Source organism: Cucurbita maxima, unplaced genomic scaffold (genome assembly GCF_002738345.1).
Source record: "Cucurbita maxima cultivar Rimu unplaced genomic scaffold, Cmax_1.0 Cma_Scf00017, whole genome shotgun sequence".
Taxonomy (NCBI): Eukaryota; Viridiplantae; Streptophyta; class Magnoliopsida; order Cucurbitales; family Cucurbitaceae; genus Cucurbita; species Cucurbita maxima.
Genome location: NW_019272033.1, coordinates 227,644 through 251,053, shown reverse-complemented (window position 1 = coordinate 251,053; position 23,410 = coordinate 227,644). Strand labels below are relative to the sequence as shown.

The 23,410-nt window shown below is 38.9% G+C and overlaps 2 protein-coding genes and 1 long non-coding RNA gene across 6 annotated transcripts; all 3 read left to right on the top strand.

The window, feature by feature from the left end:
- The first annotated feature begins 2,484 nt into the window (after positions 1-2,484).
- Positions 2,485-16,474, top strand: LOC111492513. The gene is made up of 3 exons (XR_002719876.1): positions 2,485-2,495; positions 13,308-13,311; positions 16,328-16,474. It is a non-coding gene; the product is annotated as an uncharacterized LOC111492513 (long non-coding RNA).
- LOC111492510 lies at positions 5,093-9,098 on the top strand. Of its 3 annotated transcripts, none has more exons than XM_023141870.1 (4): positions 5,093-5,373; positions 5,759-5,844; positions 5,989-7,674; positions 8,362-9,098. In XM_023141870.1, the coding sequence occupies exons 3-4, from the start codon at positions 6,079-6,081 to the stop codon at positions 8,746-8,748; spliced, it is 1,983 nt and encodes a 660-aa protein (XP_022997638.1). In that variant the 5' UTR covers positions 5,093-5,373; positions 5,759-5,844; positions 5,989-6,078; the 3' UTR covers positions 8,749-9,098. The 3 variants fall into 3 exon arrangements, with proteins under 3 accessions (XP_022997638.1, XP_022997637.1, XP_022997636.1); XM_023141869.1 differs by having other exon boundaries at positions 5,756-5,844; XM_023141868.1 differs by having other exon boundaries at positions 5,756-7,674.
- Positions 9,871-12,174, top strand: LOC111492512. 2 transcript variants are annotated; one of them, XM_023141875.1, is made up of 4 exons: positions 9,871-10,153; positions 10,290-10,378; positions 10,822-11,857; positions 11,941-12,174. In XM_023141875.1, the coding sequence occupies exons 1-4, from the start codon at positions 10,070-10,072 to the stop codon at positions 12,019-12,021; spliced, it is 1,290 nt and encodes a 429-aa protein (XP_022997643.1). In that variant the 5' UTR covers positions 9,871-10,069; the 3' UTR covers positions 12,022-12,174. The 2 variants fall into 2 exon arrangements, with proteins under 2 accessions (XP_022997643.1, XP_022997644.1); XM_023141876.1 differs by having other exon boundaries at positions 9,872-10,153; positions 10,840-11,857.
- Positions 16,475-23,410: the final 6,936 nt, after the last annotated feature.

Sequence of the window (23,410 nt, the reverse complement as noted above, 5' to 3'; positions counted from 1 at the left end):
AGAGGTAGTTATTTCAATGTGAATGTTTCTATTGTGGGTAGAAATGGATCAAGGCTAATATTGTGATTCTGTAAACCAATCTCGAAGAGAGATTTGGAACTACCCATGTAATTATTTCAAGGTGAGAGTTTCTAATGTGAGTAGAAATGGATCAAGATTGATACTGTGATTCCGTAAACTGGTCTTGAAGAGAGATTCGGGACTACACAATAGTTGAATCATGTTGGTTGTTCCTAGAACTTTAAGACCTACATAGAAGCTCAGATTGCTTACCGAGTTCCTTGATCCTAAATAATGCACATAGAAACTTATTACGAATTGGACGTGGTGAGAGAGTACAAGTAGATTGCTTACCGAGTATTTTTATACTCACATCTTCCCCCTCTTTATTCTTCAGGTGGCCACAAGTTACTAGGGTAGTGCTTAAGAACTGCACTGTCACAGAGAGATGTCGACTTAAGACGTAAATGTAGTCTGTATTCTTACGAGTTATCTTTTGTACACTTTTGTATCCCATTCTTGTTCTCGATTTGTAAACAACTCGAACAACACCAATTTTCAAGTTTTGGATTTTGGATTAATTTTCGCAAACTTTATTGTATTTTTATTGCTTTTGTTTTATTTTTTTTATTTGTCTACTATCATCTTACTTTTTTAGTCATGGATATTCAACATCTCAAAAATTTTATAGCACACATTCTTAAGATAAAGATGATCGAGAATGAGAGAATAGAAGGTAGAAATTAGGGGTGTACATTTAACCCGACAATTCGACAATCCGGACCAACTCAACCCGTTTAGGTTGGATTGGGTTTGATTAGCATTTCAGGTAGGGTTGGGTTCATTTTTCTAAACCCGAACTGAATCGGTTTGGTTTCGGGTTCGTGGATAAAACCTTTGGGTTGACCCGTACAAATAAAAATATATAAATTATATTAAGAATCTCTTTGTATTAATAAGTTTGTCAGAGTGGTAACTCGACCTCTCTAAGGACACCCACGTCCATTTAATGATCTATTCTTATATTTTTTTTACTATAAACAATTCTCAAGAAATGTTCGTATTTAACTGTCTTTAGTTTTATGACAATGTTGAACTATGTTACTATTTTTATTGATTTTTTTTTATGTGAATAATTATAGATTGATTTGGGTTTGTTTGTAAACTTCTAATATATTGTGGAAAAAAAAAATTGACCCAACCTGAAAATAGAGGGATAGGTTGTGAAAATTTTCAGGTTTTTTTTTTTTTTTTTGACAACTCCACAACCCAACCCCGGGTTGTGAAGATTTTCGGGTTGGGTTACCAATCCAACTAACCCGAACTTTTAGGTTGGGTAAAAAAAAAAATCCTTCAATTCAACCCAACTCGAACCACAGTACAACGCGAGCGGAAATCCCTTAAAAGGTTAAAAAAAAAAAAATAGTTTCAAAATAAATTTAGTTGCTTCATTAATTACTCTCTTACTTTGACATGCCTCAAAATTATTGCCCATTTCCTTAGAAAGGAAGTGAAGATTAGTGAGAGTAATTATGGTTAATAAATAATGTCCCCCTCAGTAACAATCTTCAAATCATAATAATTTATTGGGATTTGTACAGTATTTGGAGGCTGCAAAGCAATGGTTTTTTACCACTTTACCCTTCAATTTTCTCCACAAACAAAATTTGAATTTTATAACCTAATATCTTACTTTACCACTCATTAGTCTTTGAAATCATTGAATCCATCCCTTTCTCCTCTTTTTAGATGAATGGACATAAAAGCTTCAATAGTGGTGAAATGTCTTCACCGCTAGCGGATGTTGTCCTCTTTTGACTTTCCCTTTTGAGCTTACCCTCGTCTGTTATGGAAAGGTTTTCACACCCTTTTTATAAAAGGTGTTTCGTCCTCCTCCCCAACCATTGTGGGATTGTGGGCTCTCATAATTTACATTGTTCTTCGTATAATTGTTTCGATGTCACGTAAATGATCAAAACATTATCAAGATTAAGGATGTTCGTGAGTTGGGTTAGATTAGGTTAGGAGACTCAATCTACGTTAAGAAAAAAACACGAGCGAGAAAAAGGCAAAAAGAGAATAAGAAGTAAGGCAAAATGGGGAGCAAACTCAAAGTGATTATGAATTGAAAAGCAAAAAAGGAGGGGACAAGGTATGGGCATATTTGTTGATAACAATGAAATGAGATGGGCCTCACCATTGCATAAAACACAAACAATACACCAAAACTTTATTTGTTTGGTTCTTTTGTTACCCCAAAGGGGTGAAACCAATACCCTTTTTTATCCTTCAAAACCATTTTCTTTTTCATAATGTTTCGTTTTTACCATCATTGGATGATGAAAGTCCCACATCAGCTAGTTTAGGGAATGATCATGAGTTTATAATCAAAGAATGCTCTCTCCATTGGCTTGAAGCCTTTTGGGGAAGCCCAAAGAAAAGCAGGAGAGCTTATGCTCAAACTGGACATTATTCATACCATTGTGTAGAATTGTGTTCATTTAACATGGTATCAGAGTCATGCCCTAAACTTAGTGGTGCCAATAGATTGGTAAATCCTCAAATGTCGAAGAAATGACTCTAAAAAAAAAAGGAGTCGAGCCTCGATTAAGGGGAGACATACTTTGTTCGAGGAGAGATGTTGGATGATGAAAGTCCCATCATAGGTTTATAATCAAAACAAAGCCATAAGAGCTTACGCTCAAAATGGACAATAGTACTCCTTGAAGGCATAGTAAAAAATGAGTCGGAGGGGAGGTGTTGATGATAAAAGTCCCACATCGGCCCTAATTTAGGGAATGGTCATGTTTTATAATAAAAAAAAATATTTTTTCCCATTTGAAAAATTTGTATTTCAAATTATTAAATAAAATTGATTTTTTTAATTTTAAAATTTTCTTACATAAAAAAAAATGTTAAATATTTATTGTATGAACGTTGACGGCCAATTTGAACATAACTCAGTCGATAAGATAACAATATTTCAAAGGCCACACATCGATTTTCCTTTCCACAATCGTTAAAGAAAAAAAGTACAAAATTCATCATTTGAGGTCACATCTTAGTTATTTTAATGTCGTGATCGTAACGAGACAAAGAATTTTAAAAAATGACATTTTCACTTTGTCCCTACGCTAAAACCCAACTCTCTAAATATTTTAGTATGTAAATCGAGAATAATAACAATTTAATTTAGAAGAAAAATATTAAATTTGTTAATAAACCACATTCTAAAAGTTTAGTTTACCCCAAGTTAATCATACTATCAAATTTCTAATATTTAATAATTTAAAATTTATAACTATTTATTAAGCACAATAATAAAAATTATCAAAATTAAGCGTGTTTAGTAGAATAGGGGATAGGATAGCCCTTGCCGTTGTCAGAGGGGGCTAATTGGAGGACTGCTGTAAGACAGGCTGCCAGAATGTAGGCCTTGTGGCATGGGAAATGATGGCATTGGTGGGCCTTTGAATAAGAGATGACATATGCCCTACAACTTAAGGACTAAAGTCCACCGCTAACAGATATTATCTTAAACTGATATGTTCTCCTCTCTAATCGATGTGGACCTTTGAACAAGATAGATGACATATGCCTTATAAATGGGATTGTTGACTCTAATGGCTCAAGTCCACCGCTAATAGATATTCTCTTCTTTAGACTTTTCCTCAAAGTTTTTAAAACAATTCTGTTAGGGAGAGGTTTCCACACCCTTATAAAGAATGTTTCGTTCCCATCTCTAATCGATGTGGGATCTCCGACTAAAAAAATTCCTAAAAACTCTAACTAATTAAATTTAAGAACACTCGTGAACTTGGATATCCAAACTCCTAAATCACAAAGGATAAAACCCTCAAATTAAGATGATTTCATCCCAGATGATTGTAACTTTTGTAATTTGATATAATAATCTTATTAAAGAAAGACTCAACTTGAGACATAGCTTGAGACATTTCAGTGGATAAAGATGCACATAGCGTGAGACATTTCACCGATGGTTGATAAGTGTTGAAAAATACTTATTTAAACGTCTTAATTTTTCAGACACGTTAAAAGAACGCTGAATTAGAAGAAATATTACTTGTGTTGATAGACATTTATCGTGAAAAGGAACCAAACGATCAAGGTTAAGCAAACTCTGTTGGGAATGAATGTTTCATTCACGTAGTGAAAGTATTGGAATCAACTTGGATTTTATGTAGATTTAAACGAGTATTTAATTTACCTGTTCCATTTTCTCCCATGGTTGAATCTCCTTAACAAAGTCTTCATCACTGTGACTCGAACACAAAGTCAAGTTTTATGGAAGTCTCTTGAAAGAAAATTTCAATAGATTGGAGGAGAAGAGTTTAGAAATGTCACGACCTTATATTTTTGAAGTTCTGAATTTCGACCGTGATTAAAAAAGTCAAAATGTGAAAGCCCGGAAAGGGAAAATAAAAAAAACAAAACTCTAGGCCGCTCAGTTATAAAGGACAAGAGCCTGGACTATAAAGAAAGACGGTAAGAGTTGTAGCTCGTGGCAATAGACAGAGGAATCTACATGGGAACGAGAGAACGAGAACGAGATGATGTCAAAGCAATATGACTTATTCCAAGTATGAGGTACTTTCGAAGACGAAAATTTCTTTTTTTCTACCTGAACTTTTTGTGATATGCATATATTACCATGTTCTCTCGGAGACACTTGATGAATTAGGTATGTTAAGAATGAATGATATACCATGTACATGTTCTGTCATGAAAAGTATGGAAGTATGACGTGCATCATAACCATGTATCATAATTTGAAAATGCAAGACCTAATTTTAATTGTATGTCACGAACACGGAATACTTCCCTAGTACATTTTGTATGGACCCCACCATCTTGATATGATATGTGCTCTTTTCTTTTTGTTGGTTTCTAATAACATGAGCGTAAGCCAGTCTGTAACCTAGAAGGTGTCTAGTGGGATCATGTGACAGATGTGGGAATCATGTATGGAGAAATACTATATATCTAATTTTATCCCAAGAAATAGTGGCGGAAAGAAGACGTAGTGGCATATTCGTAAAATCCAGAGAATATAAAGGTCAACTGTGTAACCATCTCTCTGAAAGCAGGAGAGAGAGAGAGGGGGGATCTGAGCTAGAGGGGAATCGCTTTGCGCACCAAAACGTAGTACTTGTTAACATAAATGGCGAAGAAGGTCCGGACCCAAACTCTCTCTCTCAGATCCAAATCGTCCGATTCATTCGCTCTCTTTAGGTTTGTTTCGTTTACCCATGAGCTCACGGAGCTCAATCCAATGGAGAGGAGAGAGATAGCCACGCAACCACACTGACCACCCCCACACTCATCCGCCTCCAATTTCCCGATTTTCTTGCGGTCTGTTTTCTTCTTCTTCTTCTTCTTCTTCTTCCTCTTACTTTCCTGCTCTTGCTTTCTCCTTTAATTTCTTCACACATTTCCAGGGATAATTGTGTTTTTTCTTCTTTGTTTGTTTGATTGTCTGTTGCGGAAGTCGATGTGGAAGATTGTGGAGTTGTTTTGCTCTCTTTTCTGTTGTTTTTTTGCTTTTTGGTTCGGAGATTTTGAATGGAACTCACTGTTGGTGCCAATTTGTTTGTTGTTCTGTTGAGTTTTGGTGGAGTGTTTTTTAATCCTGTTTTTTGATAATGAAATGTTTGTCAATCGAATTGAAGCTTGTATTGTGTCTTGCTCATCAAACGAATGGATTTCGTTTTGTGATTGCTTCACTGTGTGGCAGTAGGCAGCAGAGTTCGAGATCAGGCTGTTTGAGTGGTATCTGTCAGTTCAGTTCGCTGCTAAAATGGTCGAGATTTGAGGACGACGAAGGTATGTGAGCAATCTGATTTTAGGTTCTTTCTGTTGTTTAGCTACGGGCAGAGGAGATTCTCAGAGAATCTGTAGCTGGAAAATGCCTAATGTCTGCTGGTTTTTGAGTTAAGTTCTAAAAATTGCTTGTGCATCTCGAGCTAGGAACTAGCTCGACATCTGAATTTGAGTTTCTCCCAAGAATGAGAGCAGTGGTGATTTAGGAATCAAAGTGATATTCAAGAGCCGAACATCATGGAAGATTTTTCAAAATACTCGCATAGTCCAGCTCATCTAGCTGTTATTCGTCGAGATTATGCCTCTCTCCAGTGCATTGTTGCATCCCTACCTCAGCTAGCGAAGGCTGGTGAGGTTAATACTGAAGAGGAATCTCTTTCTGCTGAGCTCCAAGCTGATGCTGTCTCTGCTTCTATTGATCGCCGTGATGTTCCTGGACGGGAGACCCCTCTTCACCTTGCAGTACGGCTTCGAGACCCAATTTCAGCTGAAATTTTGATGGGAGCCGGTGCTGATTGGAGCCTTCAGAATGAGTATGGTTGGAATGCTCTCCAGGAAGCAGTCTGTACAAGAGAAGAAACAATAGCGATGATAATTGCTAGACACTACCAGCCTCTGGCTTGGGCAAAATGGTGTCGTAGGCTTCCTCGAATTATTGCTTCTGCTGCCCGAATTCGTGAATTTTACATGGAGATAACTTTTCATTTTGAGAGTTCTGTTATTCCTTTTATTGGACGAATCGCCCCATCAGATACTTATCGCATTTGGAAGCGTGGTTCTAATCTCCGAGCTGATATGACCCTTGCTGGTTTCGATGGTTTTCGAATTCAGCGTTCTGATCAAACATTTCTCTTTCTAGGTGAGGGTTACAGTTCAGAAGATGGTAATGTGAAGCTATCTCCAGGTTCATTGATTGTTCTTGCTCATAAGGAGAAGGAAATTACAAATGCTTTAGAAGGAGCTGGTGTTCAACCAACAGAAGCAGAAGTTGCCCATGAAGTGACCCTTATGTCGCAGACAAATATGTATAGGCCAGGCATTGATGTTACTCAAGCAGAGCTTGTTCCCCATCTAAATTGGAGACGCCAGGAGAGGACTGAGATGGTCGGAAATTGGAAGGCGAAAATATACGATATGCCTCATGTGATGGTGAGTGTGAAGTCAAGGCGGGTACCTGGAGCTATGACCGATGAGGAGCTATTTGCTGGTGATGATGAAGAAAGATTAGCCAATGGTGTTGAAAATGATGAGTTTGATGATGTATTGACTGCAGAAGAGAAAATGCAGTTGGATTCCGCACTTCGAATGGGAAACTCTGATGATGTGGGTGAAGATGAGGAGCATGTTGCCTGTGAAAGCCAAGAAAATGGTTCAGTAAGTTCATATACAAACTCTGACCCAAATGGTGCTACTAAGGAGAAGAAGAGTTGGTTTGGTTGGAACAAGAAGAGTGGCAAGGGAAGTAATGATGATCCTGATGATCCAAAGATTTTGAAGAAAGTTTCAAAATCAGCTCCGGAAGGTGCCAATCAAAAAGTAGTTGATCATAAAAAATTGGGTTCTGAATTATCCACAGAAGATATGGGGGATGCAAAGAAGGGAAAAGATAAAAGCAATAAGAAGAAAAAGAAGAAAGGAATCACCAATGACTCTAAGCATGAAAGTGAGTATAAAAAGGGTTTAAGACCAGTCTTATGGTTGACACCAGATTTTACCTTAAAGACAGATGAGCTTCTGCCTGTTCTTGACATCCTAGCCAACAAGGTAAAAGCTATCAGGAGACTAAGAGAGCTTTTAACAACCAAACTGCCTCATGGCACATTTCCAGTGAAGGTAACTTAATTTAAGATTTTCGTGCTAAGATTTCAATTCCTCATCACGTATGTTTTTTTATCATTTGCTTTTATTGCTTTAATTCTCTATTATTCTGTGATGTGAACCACTCCATGAGATTATATGCTCCTTTATTCTTTACCCAAAAAGGTTCATTGCGTCGGGAAAATGTTAGGGTCTGTAACAGCTCAATCCCACTGCTAGCCGATATTGTCCTCTTTGAGCTTTTCCTTTCGGGTTTCCCCTCAATAAAACGTGTCTGCTAGGAAGAGGTTTCCACCTCCTTATAAAGAATACTTCGTTCTCCTCCCAACCGATGTGGGATCTCACAATCCAGGACCCAGCATCCTCGTTGGCACACTGCCTTGTGTCCATCCCCTTTCGGGGCTTAGTCTCCTCGCTGACACATCACCCGGTGTCAAGCTTAATACCATTTGTAATAACCCAAGCCCACCGCTAGCAGATATTATCTTCTTTAGGCTTTCCCATTCGAGCTTCCTCTCAAGATTTTTAAAACGCGTCTGCTAAGGAGAGGTTTCCACACCTTTATAAATATTGTTTCGTTCTCCTCCCCACTACACACAAGGAAAAAATGTTCCCCATCCTTTTGTTCCCATCTTAATTCTTATCAACAAAATTGGATTCGTATTAAATAATAACAACAAAGCAATATGCTTCATTCTGTAGGTTGCCATTCCCATTGTCCCAACTATTAGAGTACTTGTTACTTTCACAAAATTTGAGGAGCTTCATCCGGTTGAAGAATTTGCAACCCCACTGTCAAGTCCAGCACATTTCCAGGATGCCAAGTCCAAGGAATCAGAGGGATCCTCATCATCATCATGGATTTCATGGATGAAAGGAAGCCGAGGTGGGCAATCCAGCGACAGCGACAGCAATCGGTATAAAGATGAAATCGACCCATTTCACATACCATCCGATTACACATGGGTCGATGCCAACGAGAAGAAACGCCGCATGAAAGCAAAGAAAGCAAAGAACAAGAAGCCTAAGAAACAAGCTGCTAAGGGCGGAAATGGAGGAATTCAAATGAGTGAGAACGTAGAAGAGTAATCTTTTATAGGTGATTTCTGCAGCCTTGCCACTTTGAGATCCTCCTGCAACAGATCAAGGAGGTAAGCTTATCTCCTATTTGTATTTGTCTCTATTTTTCACATTGAAAGATCATATGAGCATAGAGGATCCACTGGTTTTAGCAGTCTCTTCTTTTGTAGCTTATTTCCAATTTGATTTTCAATTATAGATTGGTTGTGCAAGTTAAAATTAGACACCAATCTTTGTACCAGATTATCACCAAGTATAAATTTTACGTTTTCTTTGTTGTGAAAAAAAACTAAGACTCCTTAAGAGAAGCTCTTACCCTTGACATGAATATAGTACTGGTCGCTTCATGTGTGCGTGCCATAAAATTTCGATGATGGGTGTTATCTAATCTTTTTTGTTCAATATTGGAGTATCAAGAAATTTTCTAGTACTACAGAGGTTTGATACGAAAACATAGTCGACAAGTTTCAACTTGTCTTGTCGTTTGGCTTCCACTATAGTTGACCTCACTTGTTCTCCCTTACACAACGACAGGACTCAAGCAAACTTCTTGGAAGTGCCTGTTTAGGAAGACATTTGCCATATCTAATTAGAACAGAGGTCAATCTCGTTTCGCAGTCATGAAAAAAATATTTATAAATAGAATTTTAATACATGTTAAATATTTTTATAAAAATAAATTTGAGATTTATTAAAAATAACTAAACTAAATTTAAATCATTTTGTACTAAACGAGAATAGCATTCAAAATTATTAATGTATATATTTTTGTGAATAATTTCTTTTCATGTTAATACATCAAAAACGAACTCACTCCCTAAATAACTTAAACGTTTCTTCTGTCCATTTGATCTATTTTTAAATAATTTAGACGTATCAAAAAAAAAAAATATAATCTTAAGTCAAATATTAAATTGATGTAATGAATTATTCTAGTATGAATTTATAATAATTGGACAAAATTTTAAATAACTCTATTTTAGAACCAAGAACCATACACAATGAACGCTTTGAAAGTAAAACCGTAATAAAATAAAATAAAATAAAATAAAATAAAAAGAGTAAAAAACAAACTATTAAAAGGATTTAGGATCAACGAATAAAACCCCAAAAAAACTCCCCAAAAAAGCCCTTTCCAACCCTCCCAACGGTCGTATTTCTCCACACAGATTCATCAAAACCATCAATGGCCGTTTCATTTCCTCTTCCCTTTAAACCCAAACTCCACTCCCATTCAATCCAATCCTCTTCTTCTTCTTCCTCTTTCATCCATTCTTTTTACTTTTTTATTATTTGATTTCCACTTTTCGCCTCTCTTCGTCGCCTAATCATGCGCTGCTTTCGAGCTTGTTTTGGTCGTTTGAAGCGCCGAAAACCGAGAAAGTCTACCGTCGGAATTTCCCCTTCAAATCATGTAATCGCTTATGATTTGTTTTTTTTTTTTTTCTTCTCTTTTTCTCATTCTGTTGAGTTTATTTTATTTTATTTTGTTTTTGTTTCTTACTGATCGGTGTATTTGTTTTTCTATCTTTTGTCGAGTGTTTTTGTAGATTGTTAATGCTTCTGAAGGTGTTCGTGAATCGGAAAAAGCGAAGGAAGTGGCTGATGCTTCGTTGATTAACATAAATAAGAATTCTCTGTAAGATTTTTGGAGATTCTTTTAGTATGTACTGAATTTTGTTGATTCTCTGTTTAGTTTCCTTATCGATTTTCAGTTTGATTCTCCTTTGCACTTGTGTATACTTTTTGTTCTTTGAGATTCGTTTTTTGTCCTTCGAATTTAGTTTCAGAGTACAGAAAGTTAAAAAGAAATGATCTGAAATCCAAGAATAATTTCTAGTTCTCTGTCTTGTTTGGAACTATAGAGATTTAAAATGAATGAAATTAAGTTTTTCTATTGACTTATCAATAGAAAATTAAGGTTCGATATCAAATAAGTAGGTTATTTCCTAATTCTATGAAATCCTGCTCTTGCATGTGAGTCACAATATGATCAATTTCAAAAAGGATTTTCACCTCAATCATCATCCTTGTGTGTTCTTGGAGTACAGTTTTTGGGGTGTGGTTCTAATTTTGTTGTAGATGTTCTTTAATAAACAGAGAGAAACGTGAAGAGCAGATTGATCTGCGTCACACAACTGAAAAAGTACACCCAATTGTTGAGAATGTAAAAGTGGTTCCTACTAAGAATGTTGAAAATAATTTGGATAAGATTAAGAAAAAGGAGAAGAGTAGAATGGATATTGATGAATCAAGAAATAGCTCAACTATATCAAATGCATTTTCCTTACCTCTCAATCATAGGTATTCAAATTACCAAAACAGTGATGATGAAGAATATGTAGTAAATGGGGGCTGTTTAGATGAAAAAGAAGAACGAAAACATGATGCTGGTGGTGGGAAAAGAAAAATTAAGTTATTAAGTAAGCAAGTGTCTTCAGATTCTCTCTTTTCTTTGTCAATGGGTTCAACAAGATACTTTCTTGCATCTGAAGCTGGAGAGAATGAGGTTTACAGTCCAGTTCCAAGCCGTTGTTCTAATATTCAACCTGACAATGCTTCATTGGACGAGAATGTTGATTTTGTTCGTAACCCAATTGAGAATGATACTCATTCTTTGAATGCTGCAAAAGTGATAGCACAACCTCCAGTTGATCATCCAGAAAAGGAGAATACTAATCATTTAGACAAAGATTCTGATGGTCTCATCAGTCCGGAACCTACTTTTTGTTCAATGAGAAAGTTGAAAGAAGACGGTAGCAATAGAAAGCATGTCGAGGGCAAGATTACGGTCAATACCAGCCTTTCAAACTGGTTGGTTGAATCTGAAACCACACCAAAATCCGTTGGTAATTCTAGCTCCATTGGAAACTCACCTATGTGGTCAAGTTCAGCCAGAAGCTATGAAGATAGGCCAATTTTAGGAGCATTGACTCTTGAAGAGCTTAGACAGTTCTCTGCATTTTCGACTCCGACGCGATATAGGAGTCGGAGTCCTGAGGAGATCCCCATCATAGGCACTGTTGGGAGGTACTGGAGTCATACAGAAGAGTATGCAGATTCCATTCCACGCTCCTCTTGTTCGGGATCAACGAAAGCGAAGAAGAGAATCAGAGAAGTATTTTTGATATCCTTCCAAATGTATCCATCTTCCAGTGGTGATATTAACTTGTTTGTTTGTTTGTTTGTTTGTGGTTTCAGGATGAGAGGGTCAACTGCAATTCTACCCCATTTCTAGAAAGGTTGGACACGGCTTTGGCATCAAACTCTCCTAAAGTTTAGTATGTCTCTTACTAGAACATTGTATGTGTGTGATCTTGTCTTTTGTCATTTCAGTTTGTCTTGGAGAACTGAGACCTTTCTTTTAGATGTAAAAAGCTATTAGAAAAATAAGTACATAGTATTTTATACAATAAGTATAATAAGGTTCCTTCTTCTGTTGTTTGCTTTGTTCACAAACATGCCATGTTCTTGTCAATCAGGCATGTCTGACGTACACCCATATCGGAAGTTTTTGTGGCAATTGTCCATCTATTATCACAAGGTCTTATTTGGAAGTGAGTCAGTTTTATTGATTGGGTGTCAACACTCATCGGTTGGAGTAAATCTTATGAAGGCTCACACTTACATATTATTACATATTATTGAGAATTGATGACCCTCAGACGTTACTTACTGAAATTTTTTAATACTCAACCCTTTCATTTTTATTCCGAGAGCAAAGACTTATAGTGGTCATGAATTTTGTCGTTTCTACATTGTTTTATTTATTCATGAATTTATAAATTTTATTTAGGGGTAGATAAGTAATAGGTTTGTTTACTTTATTATGTCTTAAAGCCTTTTCAAGGGATTACGTTTTTGTTAGTTTTTAATTGAGAATGCCATGCTTTGTCACGACTCAGTTTTCAAGGCTTTGAAACTCGAACTATGACCCAATAGATGAAATCGAAAACAAACAAAAAGAAAGAGAAAAGAAGAGTAAAAGATAAAAAACGAAAATCCAATAAAATCAAAATAGAACAAGGAGGAAGGTGTTAAGGATATTTAGTAATAAATTATAGTTTACAATATATATTATATTTGATATTTTATTATAAGGCAAATATCTAGCTTATTATCATAGGTATCTTTCCATTTATTACTATTTCCATATCCTTGTAATTCATTTGATTATAAATAAGATAACTTTCACACCATTTAGGTGTGGTGGATTAATCAAACATTCACATGGTATCAGAGCCATGCTCTAAACTTAGCCGTGCCAATAGATTGGCAAATCTTTAAATGTCGAACAAAGGACTCCAAAAGGAGTCAAGCCTCCTCGAAGGCAGTCAAAAATGACTAAGACTCCAAAGGAGTCGAGCCTCGATTAAGGGGAGGCGTGCTTTGTTCGAGGGGAGGTGTTGGATGATGAAAGTAAGTCCCACATCGGCTAATTTAGGGAATGATCATGGGTTTATAAGTGAGGAATACTAACTCCATTGGTGTGAGGTCTTTTGGGAAGCCCAAAGCAAAGCCATGAGAGCTTATGCTCAAAGTGGACAATATCATACCATTGTGGAGAGTCGTGTTCGTCTAACAGAAGATAATTTTCAAATGTTTGACCGAAAAGGGACTGACGCTCCGGAACTATCTCCTCTATGACCGTATAGCTCTCAACTAAGAATACTCTAGCTATTGTATGATTACTTGGACTATATGTAGAGACATAAGAGTAAGACACTTAGATGTGGAGACATGTGAGTGGGGTCGTCCTATGCAATGAGTATTGCATAAGATTGAAACATGAAGAAAATCACTCTTTGCATGGATGAGAGTGAGTGACTCGAGTTCGCCGACTCAATAAGTTTCCCATTTCAAGGGTAAGACTGGGTGAATAGTTGGGGGACATAGGTTGTAAGATGAAATTCACTCCTACACACTTTTAGGGATAGTAGAGAGGTTGTTCCAAGTACTGACTCCAAGGTGGTTGGACCACAAACCAATTGTTCATTAGAGGACCAGTGGGATTTAAGGAACAAGAAGTAACTTTAGGCGTAAAACGGTAAATTGATCCACGGTAAATTGATCCAACTCTAGTTACGAACAACCTGTGAAGGATCGACTTACTAATCATGGTTATATCAAATGGACAGAAATATATCTATAGTGAGGGAAGTGCAACTACTAGGCTATAGTGGTGTATCCTAATAGTTAACGAATGTTGGCTAACAAGATTAATGAGTTTAACCGGTTAATCTCGGATCGTTGGAGCCCATGATCTGTAGGTCCATTAGGTCTCTCTGCTAGCTCATATCGAACTAAACCTTAGAACAGTGTGAATCGAACTAAACCTTAGAACAGTGTGATTAGTGAGTTCGAAGTGTTGGAATTCAAATTAGGGAATACACGCTAAATATATACGATATATTTAACCGCATTTTGTTTTAATTATGAATTCAACAAAAAGTGAGAATTGGAGAGTTTAACCCTAAACCCTAAACCCTAAACCTTTAAAAAAACCTTGAGAAAAACTCTCACAAACTCTCTCTTCATATATATTAAATTTCTTCCAAGTTTAGTCACTCACCGGATTCCACAATCCTGTTATAAGGCTGGAGAATAGTAGAGAAGACACTAGTGGTGGTTCAAAATCGTTCGTGAGGAAAAAAGAAATTTGCTACAAAAAGGTTAGTATTCAAACTCATTGAGTTTTAATGCTTTTGAACATGCTATCTAATTTACTATAATCGATGTACTTAGAGTGCCTAAGATCTAACTTGCTTCTGCATGTGTTATATTAACACCATCACGCCCCTTGCCTCTACCTCGACTTGTAGGCTCTCATCGCATCCTAACTAACAGAATCCCCACGGTCTTCTAATTGGCTCTAGGACGTTTGGTTCTGGTCATAGTCTCTTTGGGACTCGCTCCTTGCCTCTACCTCGACTTGTAGGCTCTCATCGCATCTTAACTTAACATAATCCCCACGATCTTCTATTGGCTCTAGGACGTGGTTCTGGTCATAGTCTTTTTGGGGCTCGCCCCTTGTTCTACCTCCGACTGGCAGCCTACGAATACCTGGAAAAAAATAAGGAAAAATGGGATGAGTATAAAAATTATACTCAGTAAACCACTTAATTGTAGTCTCTCATCTCATCTTAACTTAATAGAATCCCCACGGTCTTCTAATTGGCTCTAGGATGTCTAGTTTTGGTCTTGGTCTCTTTGGGGCTCGCTCCTTGGGGACTTGCTCTATAGAGCTCCACTGGTTCTCCGTTCTTTCATTTGGTACTTAAGAGTCCCTTATGCTAGGCTAACATGACCGATGTCTCTCTATGAGGCGCTACCTCTGGATAGCTATCTGAGACTACATGGTATCTATTCTAAAGGCGTGTTGAGTACCTCTTAAGCCCATGACAGTCCCCTGGGGGGGACGCCACCCAACCCGTTCCCGTGTAGCTAATGGAGTTGTACGACGTGGGGACACATTTCCCATGTGAAACGGCTAGGAGTAGTAAGAACTGGTCAGGAATCTCTGGTTCCCCCCACGAAGCTATAGAGACCGTTCAGACAACTAGCAGTCTAAGAACACTTAAGATACTTCTTCGCCATGGTAATCTGTTAGGTTCCTAGGGGGAAGGTTGTGAGTGACTTGTCGCTCATAACTACAAATCCCTAGGCTTATCATAGTAATGGATCATGAAAAATAACAGAGTATGCATGCAACCATCGGCTAGCATCATCATACATAACTCATGCAAACTAGACACGCATGCGTCACAGGACGATGGACTCCATCAAGCACCCGGAACGCGGAGTTCGCGCTCAGGGGGTGACGTCATCCCTCGGAAGCCCGTAACGCAGAGTTCACAATTTCGACATGAATTAAACATATGCATACGTATAACGAAAGCTTAAAACATACCAGCAACACCCAAACAATTTTCCCAATACGCACGTAACAATCGACCTGCCTAATCTCAATGGAAAGCTAATCTAAGGCAAATATACTAGCATGCATGCAATCCAACTGAATCATACAGGTATTTCTTCCTAAATATCGGGTGGTGACTTACTTGGATGACGCATGCCCTTTCGCCCGCGTTTCTATGCCCATAAGTTATCTAAAAATACTGATTTTCCTCGATTAGGTCCCTATTCGCTTAAAAACATCGTTAGAATTGGAATCGGGACAGAAAGTGGGCAAACAAAAGTCGAGCAGGCCGAAAACTAACCCTCGCGCGCTTTCACGCGTCGCCACACGTCCTCACTCGTCGCCACACGTCGGGAGAAGGTCTACTCGCGAGTTTCACGCGTGCGCTTCCTGTGCAGTCGCGGTCTGGTTCGGTCGGTTCGCTCGTGTGGGTTGCGACTGGTTTAGGTTTGAAGGCGACACGTGTCGCCGTTTCGCTGGGGCTGCGTGGCTCTGGCCGACACTCGACACGTGTCCTCTGCCTGCCCAGTCGCATCTCACTGCCCACCATCGACACGTGGCTGTCAGAATTTCTTCTCTCTTCGTTCTTGGACGATTCTTGGATTTCCGCCTTCAGATCGAGGTTTCAGCCAAACTTCTTCACAAACCATTGGAGAGGTGTTTCTAAAGGAATATATCAAGATTTCAGATCTTGATTCACAAAGGAAAACCGTAGATCTGAGAAAAACGTTCAAGATCTTACCCCGCGGATTTTCTCGATCTCTTGACAAAAAATGTGACTCTGAACGCCAACATCTTCTTCTTCCTTCCAAGAAGAAGTCCTTGTCATTAAATGATGGCTGGCGGCGACTTACGACAGTGGTTTGATGAGTTTTTGGATGGTTCTTTCTTCCTTCTTTCTCTAGGTTTTTTCTCAACTTGACCCTTTTAGTTGCTGGAAGGGCAAAATTACCAATTTGCCCTCGGGTGACTTTAACCTTTTTTTTTTCTTCGAGTGCTACAAACTCTTCCTTCCTTAGAAACTTTCTCCCCCTGAAAATTGGCATCTCTTGGAAAAGCTCGGGATGGACTTCCTCCTATCTTCTACTTGTTTCCAGATCGCCTATTGTCATGGTCTGACACAATAGAGACTGGTACCCGTATAGGCGTACTACCTCTTTGACTTATAATTGATCTCATCGATCTACTCGATAAATGGTCTCACCTAGAATGAAGTGAGCTATCTTGGTTGGTCTAACTCCAACTGTCCGAATCACGTTAAGACTCTTCTTGGTCTTTGGCAAACTCGAGATAAAACTCACACACACTACTTCCCATTTAAGGGTTGTAGCAATCTTGTTGGGCGCTATCTCGGCGCCTTCCTTTGCTGACAGGTCAAGCATTGTCTTACGAAATTCGTCATGTCTCTCTTCATCCCTGGCCACCCATAGCCTCCTTTCAAATATCTTTGTACTTCCTAGGTGGAACGTACCAGATGTATTGTGGGCTTCGACTATAATATCTTTTAGGGTTTCCTCATCTCGGGGAACACATAGGCTGTTTTGCTGGCTGACCTTTGTTTGAGGAGATGGGATACTCCACTGGTCTCTCGGTTGATGTTTGACTCCACACTTTACTAAAGTGTTCATCAAACCTCTGGGCGTCAATAACCCTCGTAAAGTGGGTTGCATGGTCATCTGTGTTATCTTAGCAGTACCACCTTCAACAGCAACCTTGATTTTAACATTCTTCATCTCATCTTGTAACATCCCTTGCTTAGTGGTCAACGCAGAAGTATGAACGGTCTTCTTGCTTTATGTATCAACTACAGTGTTGGCCTTATGATACAGGATCACGATGTCTATCAATTCCGACCATATTCACTATCATATATGTCATTCCATCTACATGACCAAGTACTCGGGGCTCTTTAATCGGTGTATGCTTGCATTTTTCTCCATGCTCGTAGTGTTGCCACGTCTCCATGTCAAGCACGATTGCTGCTAATTCAAGGTCATGGGTAGGGTAATTTTGTTCGTGCTCTTTCAGCTGTCTTGAAGTGTAAGCTACTGCCTTACCCTTCTGCATAAGCACGCACCTTAAGTCATTACATGAGGCGTCTCTATACGTTACACGGTTGTCTAGCTCATTTAGAACTGATACAGTCACCAACCTTTGCTTAAGTTCCTAGAAACTCTGTTTGCCTACTGGTATCCAATCGAAGGGCTTGCCCTCCTTGGTTAACCGTGTAGGCGCTGCAGAGATCCTGAAAATATCATGTATGAGTCTTTTGAAAGATTTCTAGAAACTTCGTACCTTAGTAACTGTGGTCAATTTTGGCCACCTCATAACTGCTTCAATCTTAGCGGTGTCTACTATGAACCCTCTGCTTGACACCACATAACCTCAAATGTCATCTCAGACAGCTAATACTTAGCATATGATTAATTTGTTCATAACACCACCAAAACCTCCCTCAAGTGTCCACTGTCATATCGTCAAAGGCGACTACAATGATAATAGCAAGAAAGTCTCATGAACCTTCGATTTGTCTACACTTAAACTTTCACAAGGCAATAATTAGGTTGAAAGGGCTTATTAGTAAATTCGCCTTCCTCGTAACTCTTGAAGGCAGTCCTTGACATGTCCCTCTCTTTGATCCTTATAGGACGTATCCTGACCTTGTTGAGATCCTTAGGTCCTTACTGCTTCACCAAAAATGGCCTCGTAATTGCATCTCATTTGGGTAACATAAGTCTTCCCTCATGGTGAGATGCCCTGTCACGTAGTTCGCTTCAGTACTAATACTCATTTGAGCTACGTACGGGCTCTTTTGGAAGTAAGGGATCCTTGTATAAGTTCTCTAAGTTCACCTAGGTTAGCTCTTGTAGTATCTTTTATGACTGAGCTAGTCGCAACTCCTCTCGTGGTGATATCTTATCACTGGCTTTTCGAGCATGTGAACCTTTCGAGTTCTTATACAGGATCCTAGGGAACTCTCTGAAAAGTCTTGTTTGGTAGCTAGCCTCCCTCAACTTTGAGGATGCCCCTATGTCTAGTGTGTTTCCTCTGAGACTTATCATGTCCCTACTAGTCTTACCAATTTACAACTCACCATCTCATTGCCCTTCAGGTGGTCTTCAGCAACACGTTGTATAGGAGTTCTACCTCTATCTGAGCATGCTTCACAAGTATGGCGTCACACTCGTCTGTGTAACTAGAATCCTACTCTGCAATCTAGGTGATCTATATGAGGGTAGGTTCTTACTAACATGCATCGGGACTTTCTCTCTCCAGGCGACGATAGCGTGGCCATTGCTTGGCCTCTTTCCTGCTGTTCTCGACCCTGATGTTTGCCGGACTACCTTAGCAATTCTACGTCCTTACTTTGTGAACATGCCTGTCCTGACCAAGGGATAGATTAGAACTCAATTTCATGGTCTTAACAACCACATGTTACATTTGGACTTGTTTCTCTCCACCAAGGTCCAAAGTGACTTGTGAATTAGGTGATCCATCAATAGGAATATCCTACACCCCATATCTCATTAGTGGCACAAAGCACACATCATGCTTTTGGAAGTCTATAACTGAAACTTAGGTCGTGAAGATTTCAACCGACCTTGAAGCCATGACCTACATAGCTTCACTCTCAATGTTGGTAAAATTGGTTTACTTGAGGGGTGCATAATTCCTATAGTGGTTGCTCTTGTCTGTAAGAATTTTGTCTGGGTTTACTATGTGGTTTGCCTTAAGGCATGCTCTATACTGTCTAGGCCTACAATGTGGTCACAACGGAGGCATGCTTGACATCTAGAATTATGGTCATGGGAGGCTGAGCCATAGGTATACCATCTCTTAAGTTTGATGTACATCTCTACGGGTTGGATGTCATGCACTCTGCGGAGTCGCCCCTTTATCTTCTTAAGGCCAGTGAGCTATAACGTGAACCCACTCGGCCTCCTCACAATAACTCAAATCTAGCATTGACAGAACATTCACTATAAACATCCTAAGGCGTAACCATAGTTACCACTTAACCCAAGGCAAACATCAAGTTATTACAGACTTACAACATATCATAGCCTACTAAACAGGGTTAGACTGCATACCTAGTCACGATGAGGCGTGTCTTCGAGCTGAGTCACAAAGGTGTACGACTCTCTATCTTAGAAAAAGTCTACAAAATCTAAAACCCCACAGGCTTTGATACCAATTTGTCACAACCCAATTTTCGAGGCTTTGAAAATCGGATCGTAACCAAAAGGACGAAATCGAAAACAACTAAAAATAAAGAATTTATAAGAAAAGAAAGGAAATAAAATAGGCTAATCCATTAAAGACAAGACGAAGAAGTTAAATTTGGGGAATACAAATATAAAACGAAATACATTATAAATAAATTTGCAAAAGACTCCAAAAGACCGAAAAGGGACTGACGCTCCAGAACGATCCCCTATGTGACCGTACAGCTCTCAAACGCTCCTCTACCTCGATCGGAAGTCTACGAACACCTGAAAAAAAAATGGGATGAGTATAAAAATCCTCAAGGTCTCATCGCATCCTAACTTAACAGAATCCTCAAGGTCTTCTAATTGGCTCTAGGATGTCCGGCTCTAGTCTTAGTCCCTTTGGGGCTCGCACCTTGGGACTTGCTCTATGGAGCTCCAATGGTTCTCTGTCCTTTCATTTGGTACTTAAAGGTCCCTTATGCTAAGTTGACATGACTGACGTCTCTTTATGAGGCGCTACCTCTGCATAGCTATCTGAGACGACATGGTATCTAGCCTAGGGGTGTGCTAAGTACCTCCTAAACCCATGACAGTACCCTGGGGGGCGCGACCCAACCTGTTCCCATGCAGCTAACAGGGTTGTACGACGTGGACACATTTTCCATGCGAAACGGCTAGGAGCAGTAAGAACTGGTCAGGAACCTCTGGTTCCCCCTACGAACCTATAGAGGTCGTTCAGACAACTAGCGAACACTTAAGGTGTTTCTTCATCGTGGTAATCTATTAGGTTCCTAGGGGAAGGTTGTATCTAGACTGAGTGACTTGTCGCTCCTAACTACAAATCCCTAGGCTTATCATAGTAATGGGTTATGGAAAATAACAGAGTGTGCATGCAACCGTCGACTAACATCATCATACATAACTCATGCAAACTAGACACGCATGCGTCACGGGACGATGGACTCCATCAAGCACCCGGAACGTGGAGTTCGCGCTCAGGGGGCGACGTCATCCCTCGGAAGCCCGAAACGTAGAGTTCACAATTTCAACATGAATTAAACATATGCATATGTATAATGGAAGCTTAAAACATACAAGCAACACCCAAACAATTCTCCCAATACGCACGTAACAATCGACCTGCCTAATCTCAATGGAAAGCTAATCTAAGACAAATATACTAGCATGCATGCAATCCAACCGAATCATACAAGTATTTCTTTCTAAATATCGAGTGGTGATTTACTTGGTTGACGCGTGCCCTTTCGCTAGCGTTTCTATGCCCGTAAGTTGTCTAAAAATACTATTTTTTCTCGATTAGGTCCCTATTCACATAAAAACATCGTTAGAATTGGAGTCGGGGCAGAAATCGGGCATACAGAAGTCAAACGGGCCGAAAACTAACCCTCACGTGCTTCCATGCATCACCACAGGTCCTCACTTGCCGCCACGCGACGGGTGAAGGTCTACTCGCGAGTACCACGCGTGCGATTCCTGCATAATCATAGTCTAATTTGGGTTAGTTCGCTTGGCGAGTCAGCAGGTTAGTTCGCTCGTGTGGGCCATGGATGCTTTGGGTTTGAAGGCAACACGTGTCGCCGTTTCGCCGGAGCTGCATGGCTCCAGTGGACGCTCGGCACATGTTCCCGGCTTGCCCAGCCGCGTCTCGCTACCCGCCATTGACATGTGGCTGCCGAAAGTTCTTCTCTCTCCGTTCTTGGACGATTCTCGGATTTTCGCCTTCAGATCGAGGTTTAAGTCAAACTTCTTCACAGACCCTGTGGAGAGTTGTTCTTAGATGAATTCAATTTTTTTTTTTTTTTTTTTTTTTTTTAAGTCCTCTTGGCAACCACTAGTTATGCCTTGCAAAAGAAGGATAGCATTCTAATTCTAATCTTATCATTAAGTGTTAAATACTGTAACATGTATTCTTAGCGTAAGTGAAATTTTTATTATGTCCCTACCGGGAGGATATTTAGTTCTGAATTATAGCTTACCATATATATGGTATTTAATATTTTATTTTGTTTTTTATTACGACTTAATATAGATATCATATTTTTCCCTTTAATATAGGTAAATACATTGTGATAAATTTATTGTTTTTCCATATATTTTACAATCTATATGATTCTCTATGATTATAAATAGAGAATTTTCACCACCATTTAGCTGTGGTGGTTTTAACAAATATTCTCACTCACAAGATCACGGTGAAGAATGAAATTTTTAGTCTATGTGATGTTAGTATACATCAAGGATATGCCTCCTTACGAAGGAGGAACTAGTATTCCCAGGGAGTAGGAAAGGCCTACTAGAGTTCAATGATTGTGTAGCAGTTACTCTTGCCCTCGAATAAAGTTAACTAACTAAAACGTGAGTTTTTGGTGGCAACTATGGTCTATAGCCTCCATCCCATTCTTGAAAAATGGTTTAAAAAATGGGGTTTAACAACCTTGATAATATATAAGTTAGGTAGGAAGATTTGACAACTAGTAGCATTCTTCTATTGTACGGTGTGAGGCAAATTGAATTTGGCAAGTGTAGACATCGCTAGTAGAAAGGAGTCATGCTTTACAAAATTACAAGGAAAGTGAATAACTACGCTAGAATGAAGCATATACAATAAAAGGAAAGATAAAAGGGTTTGAAATGGGCATACGATCATGAACAACACACCATAGACAAGCATGAGTGTGGCATCCCCTCCACTTAATTGGTCGATGTCCCTATAAACCAACTCTGCTCGAACTCAACAATGTGAACAACAGTTGACTTCAACTCTTCAACGCATTTTCAACTGATATTCACATCAAGGAGTCTCTTCCACTTTTCAAGAAACTCGTGCACATCTCTTTTGGCTTGTCGACTCGTAGCGTCCTTTTAAGTTAGGATCTCTTAAAACTTCTTTTTTTGACAATATTCTTCATCATGACGAGGCTTTTAAGTTACTTGCATGAATATCAGAGTGAATGTTCATCCATGAAGTCAATTGAATCTTGAATGATCTCTTCCCTACCATCTAAATAATGACTTCGTGTAGTCCTTCAAAATATTTACTAGTCAATGATCATTGTTGTCTCGAAATCATAATTGTTCTAGTCTCATCTTGATCAGAACTTTGTCTCTAATTTGAAATTCTAGTTGGCTTGTGTTTCAAATCGACCAATTTCTTCATTTGTTTTGATGCTTTTTGTAAGCACGAGCTACCTCGGAGAGTTTTTTCCACTCTTCTGTAAGTCAATCAATCAAATGGTGGTAACTGGTTAAACATTTCAATCCAAAAGTTCAAGTGAATCTTCCATCACGATCATTAATTAAAATAGTGAACATTATTGGGAGGGAGTTTCACATTGGCTAATTAAGAGAATGATCATGAGTTTATAAGTAACGAATACATCTCCATTGGTATGTGGCCTTTTGGAGAAGCCAAAAGTAAAGCCATGAGAGCTTATGCTCAAAGTGGATAACATCATGCATACCATTATGGAGGGTCGTGATTCCTAACATTCGAGCTAGGAACAACCTCTATTTCAAGACT

What these genes read in the sequence shown, in the direction of transcription:
- LOC111492510 (XM_023141870.1), top strand. Translation starts at nt 6,079, where the DNA reads ATGGAAGATTTTTCAAAATACTCGCATAGTCCAGCTCATCTAGCTGTT. An exon ending in ATGGCACATTTCCAGTGAAG is followed by an intron (nt 7,675 to 8,361) that starts GTAACTTAATTT and finishes TTCATTCTGTAG; the next exon opens with GTTGCCATTCCCATTGTCCC.
- LOC111492512 (XM_023141875.1), top strand. Translation starts at nt 10,070, where the DNA reads ATGCGCTGCTTTCGAGCTTGTTTTGGTCGTTTGAAGCGCCGAAAACCG. An exon ending in AACATAAATAAGAATTCTCT is followed by an intron (nt 10,379 to 10,821) that starts GTAAGATTTTTG and finishes ATTTTGTTGTAG; the next exon opens with ATGTTCTTTAATAAACAGAG. An exon ending in CGAAGAAGAGAATCAGAGAA is followed by an intron (nt 11,858 to 11,940) that starts GTATTTTTGATA and finishes TTGTGGTTTCAG; the next exon opens with GATGAGAGGGTCAACTGCAA.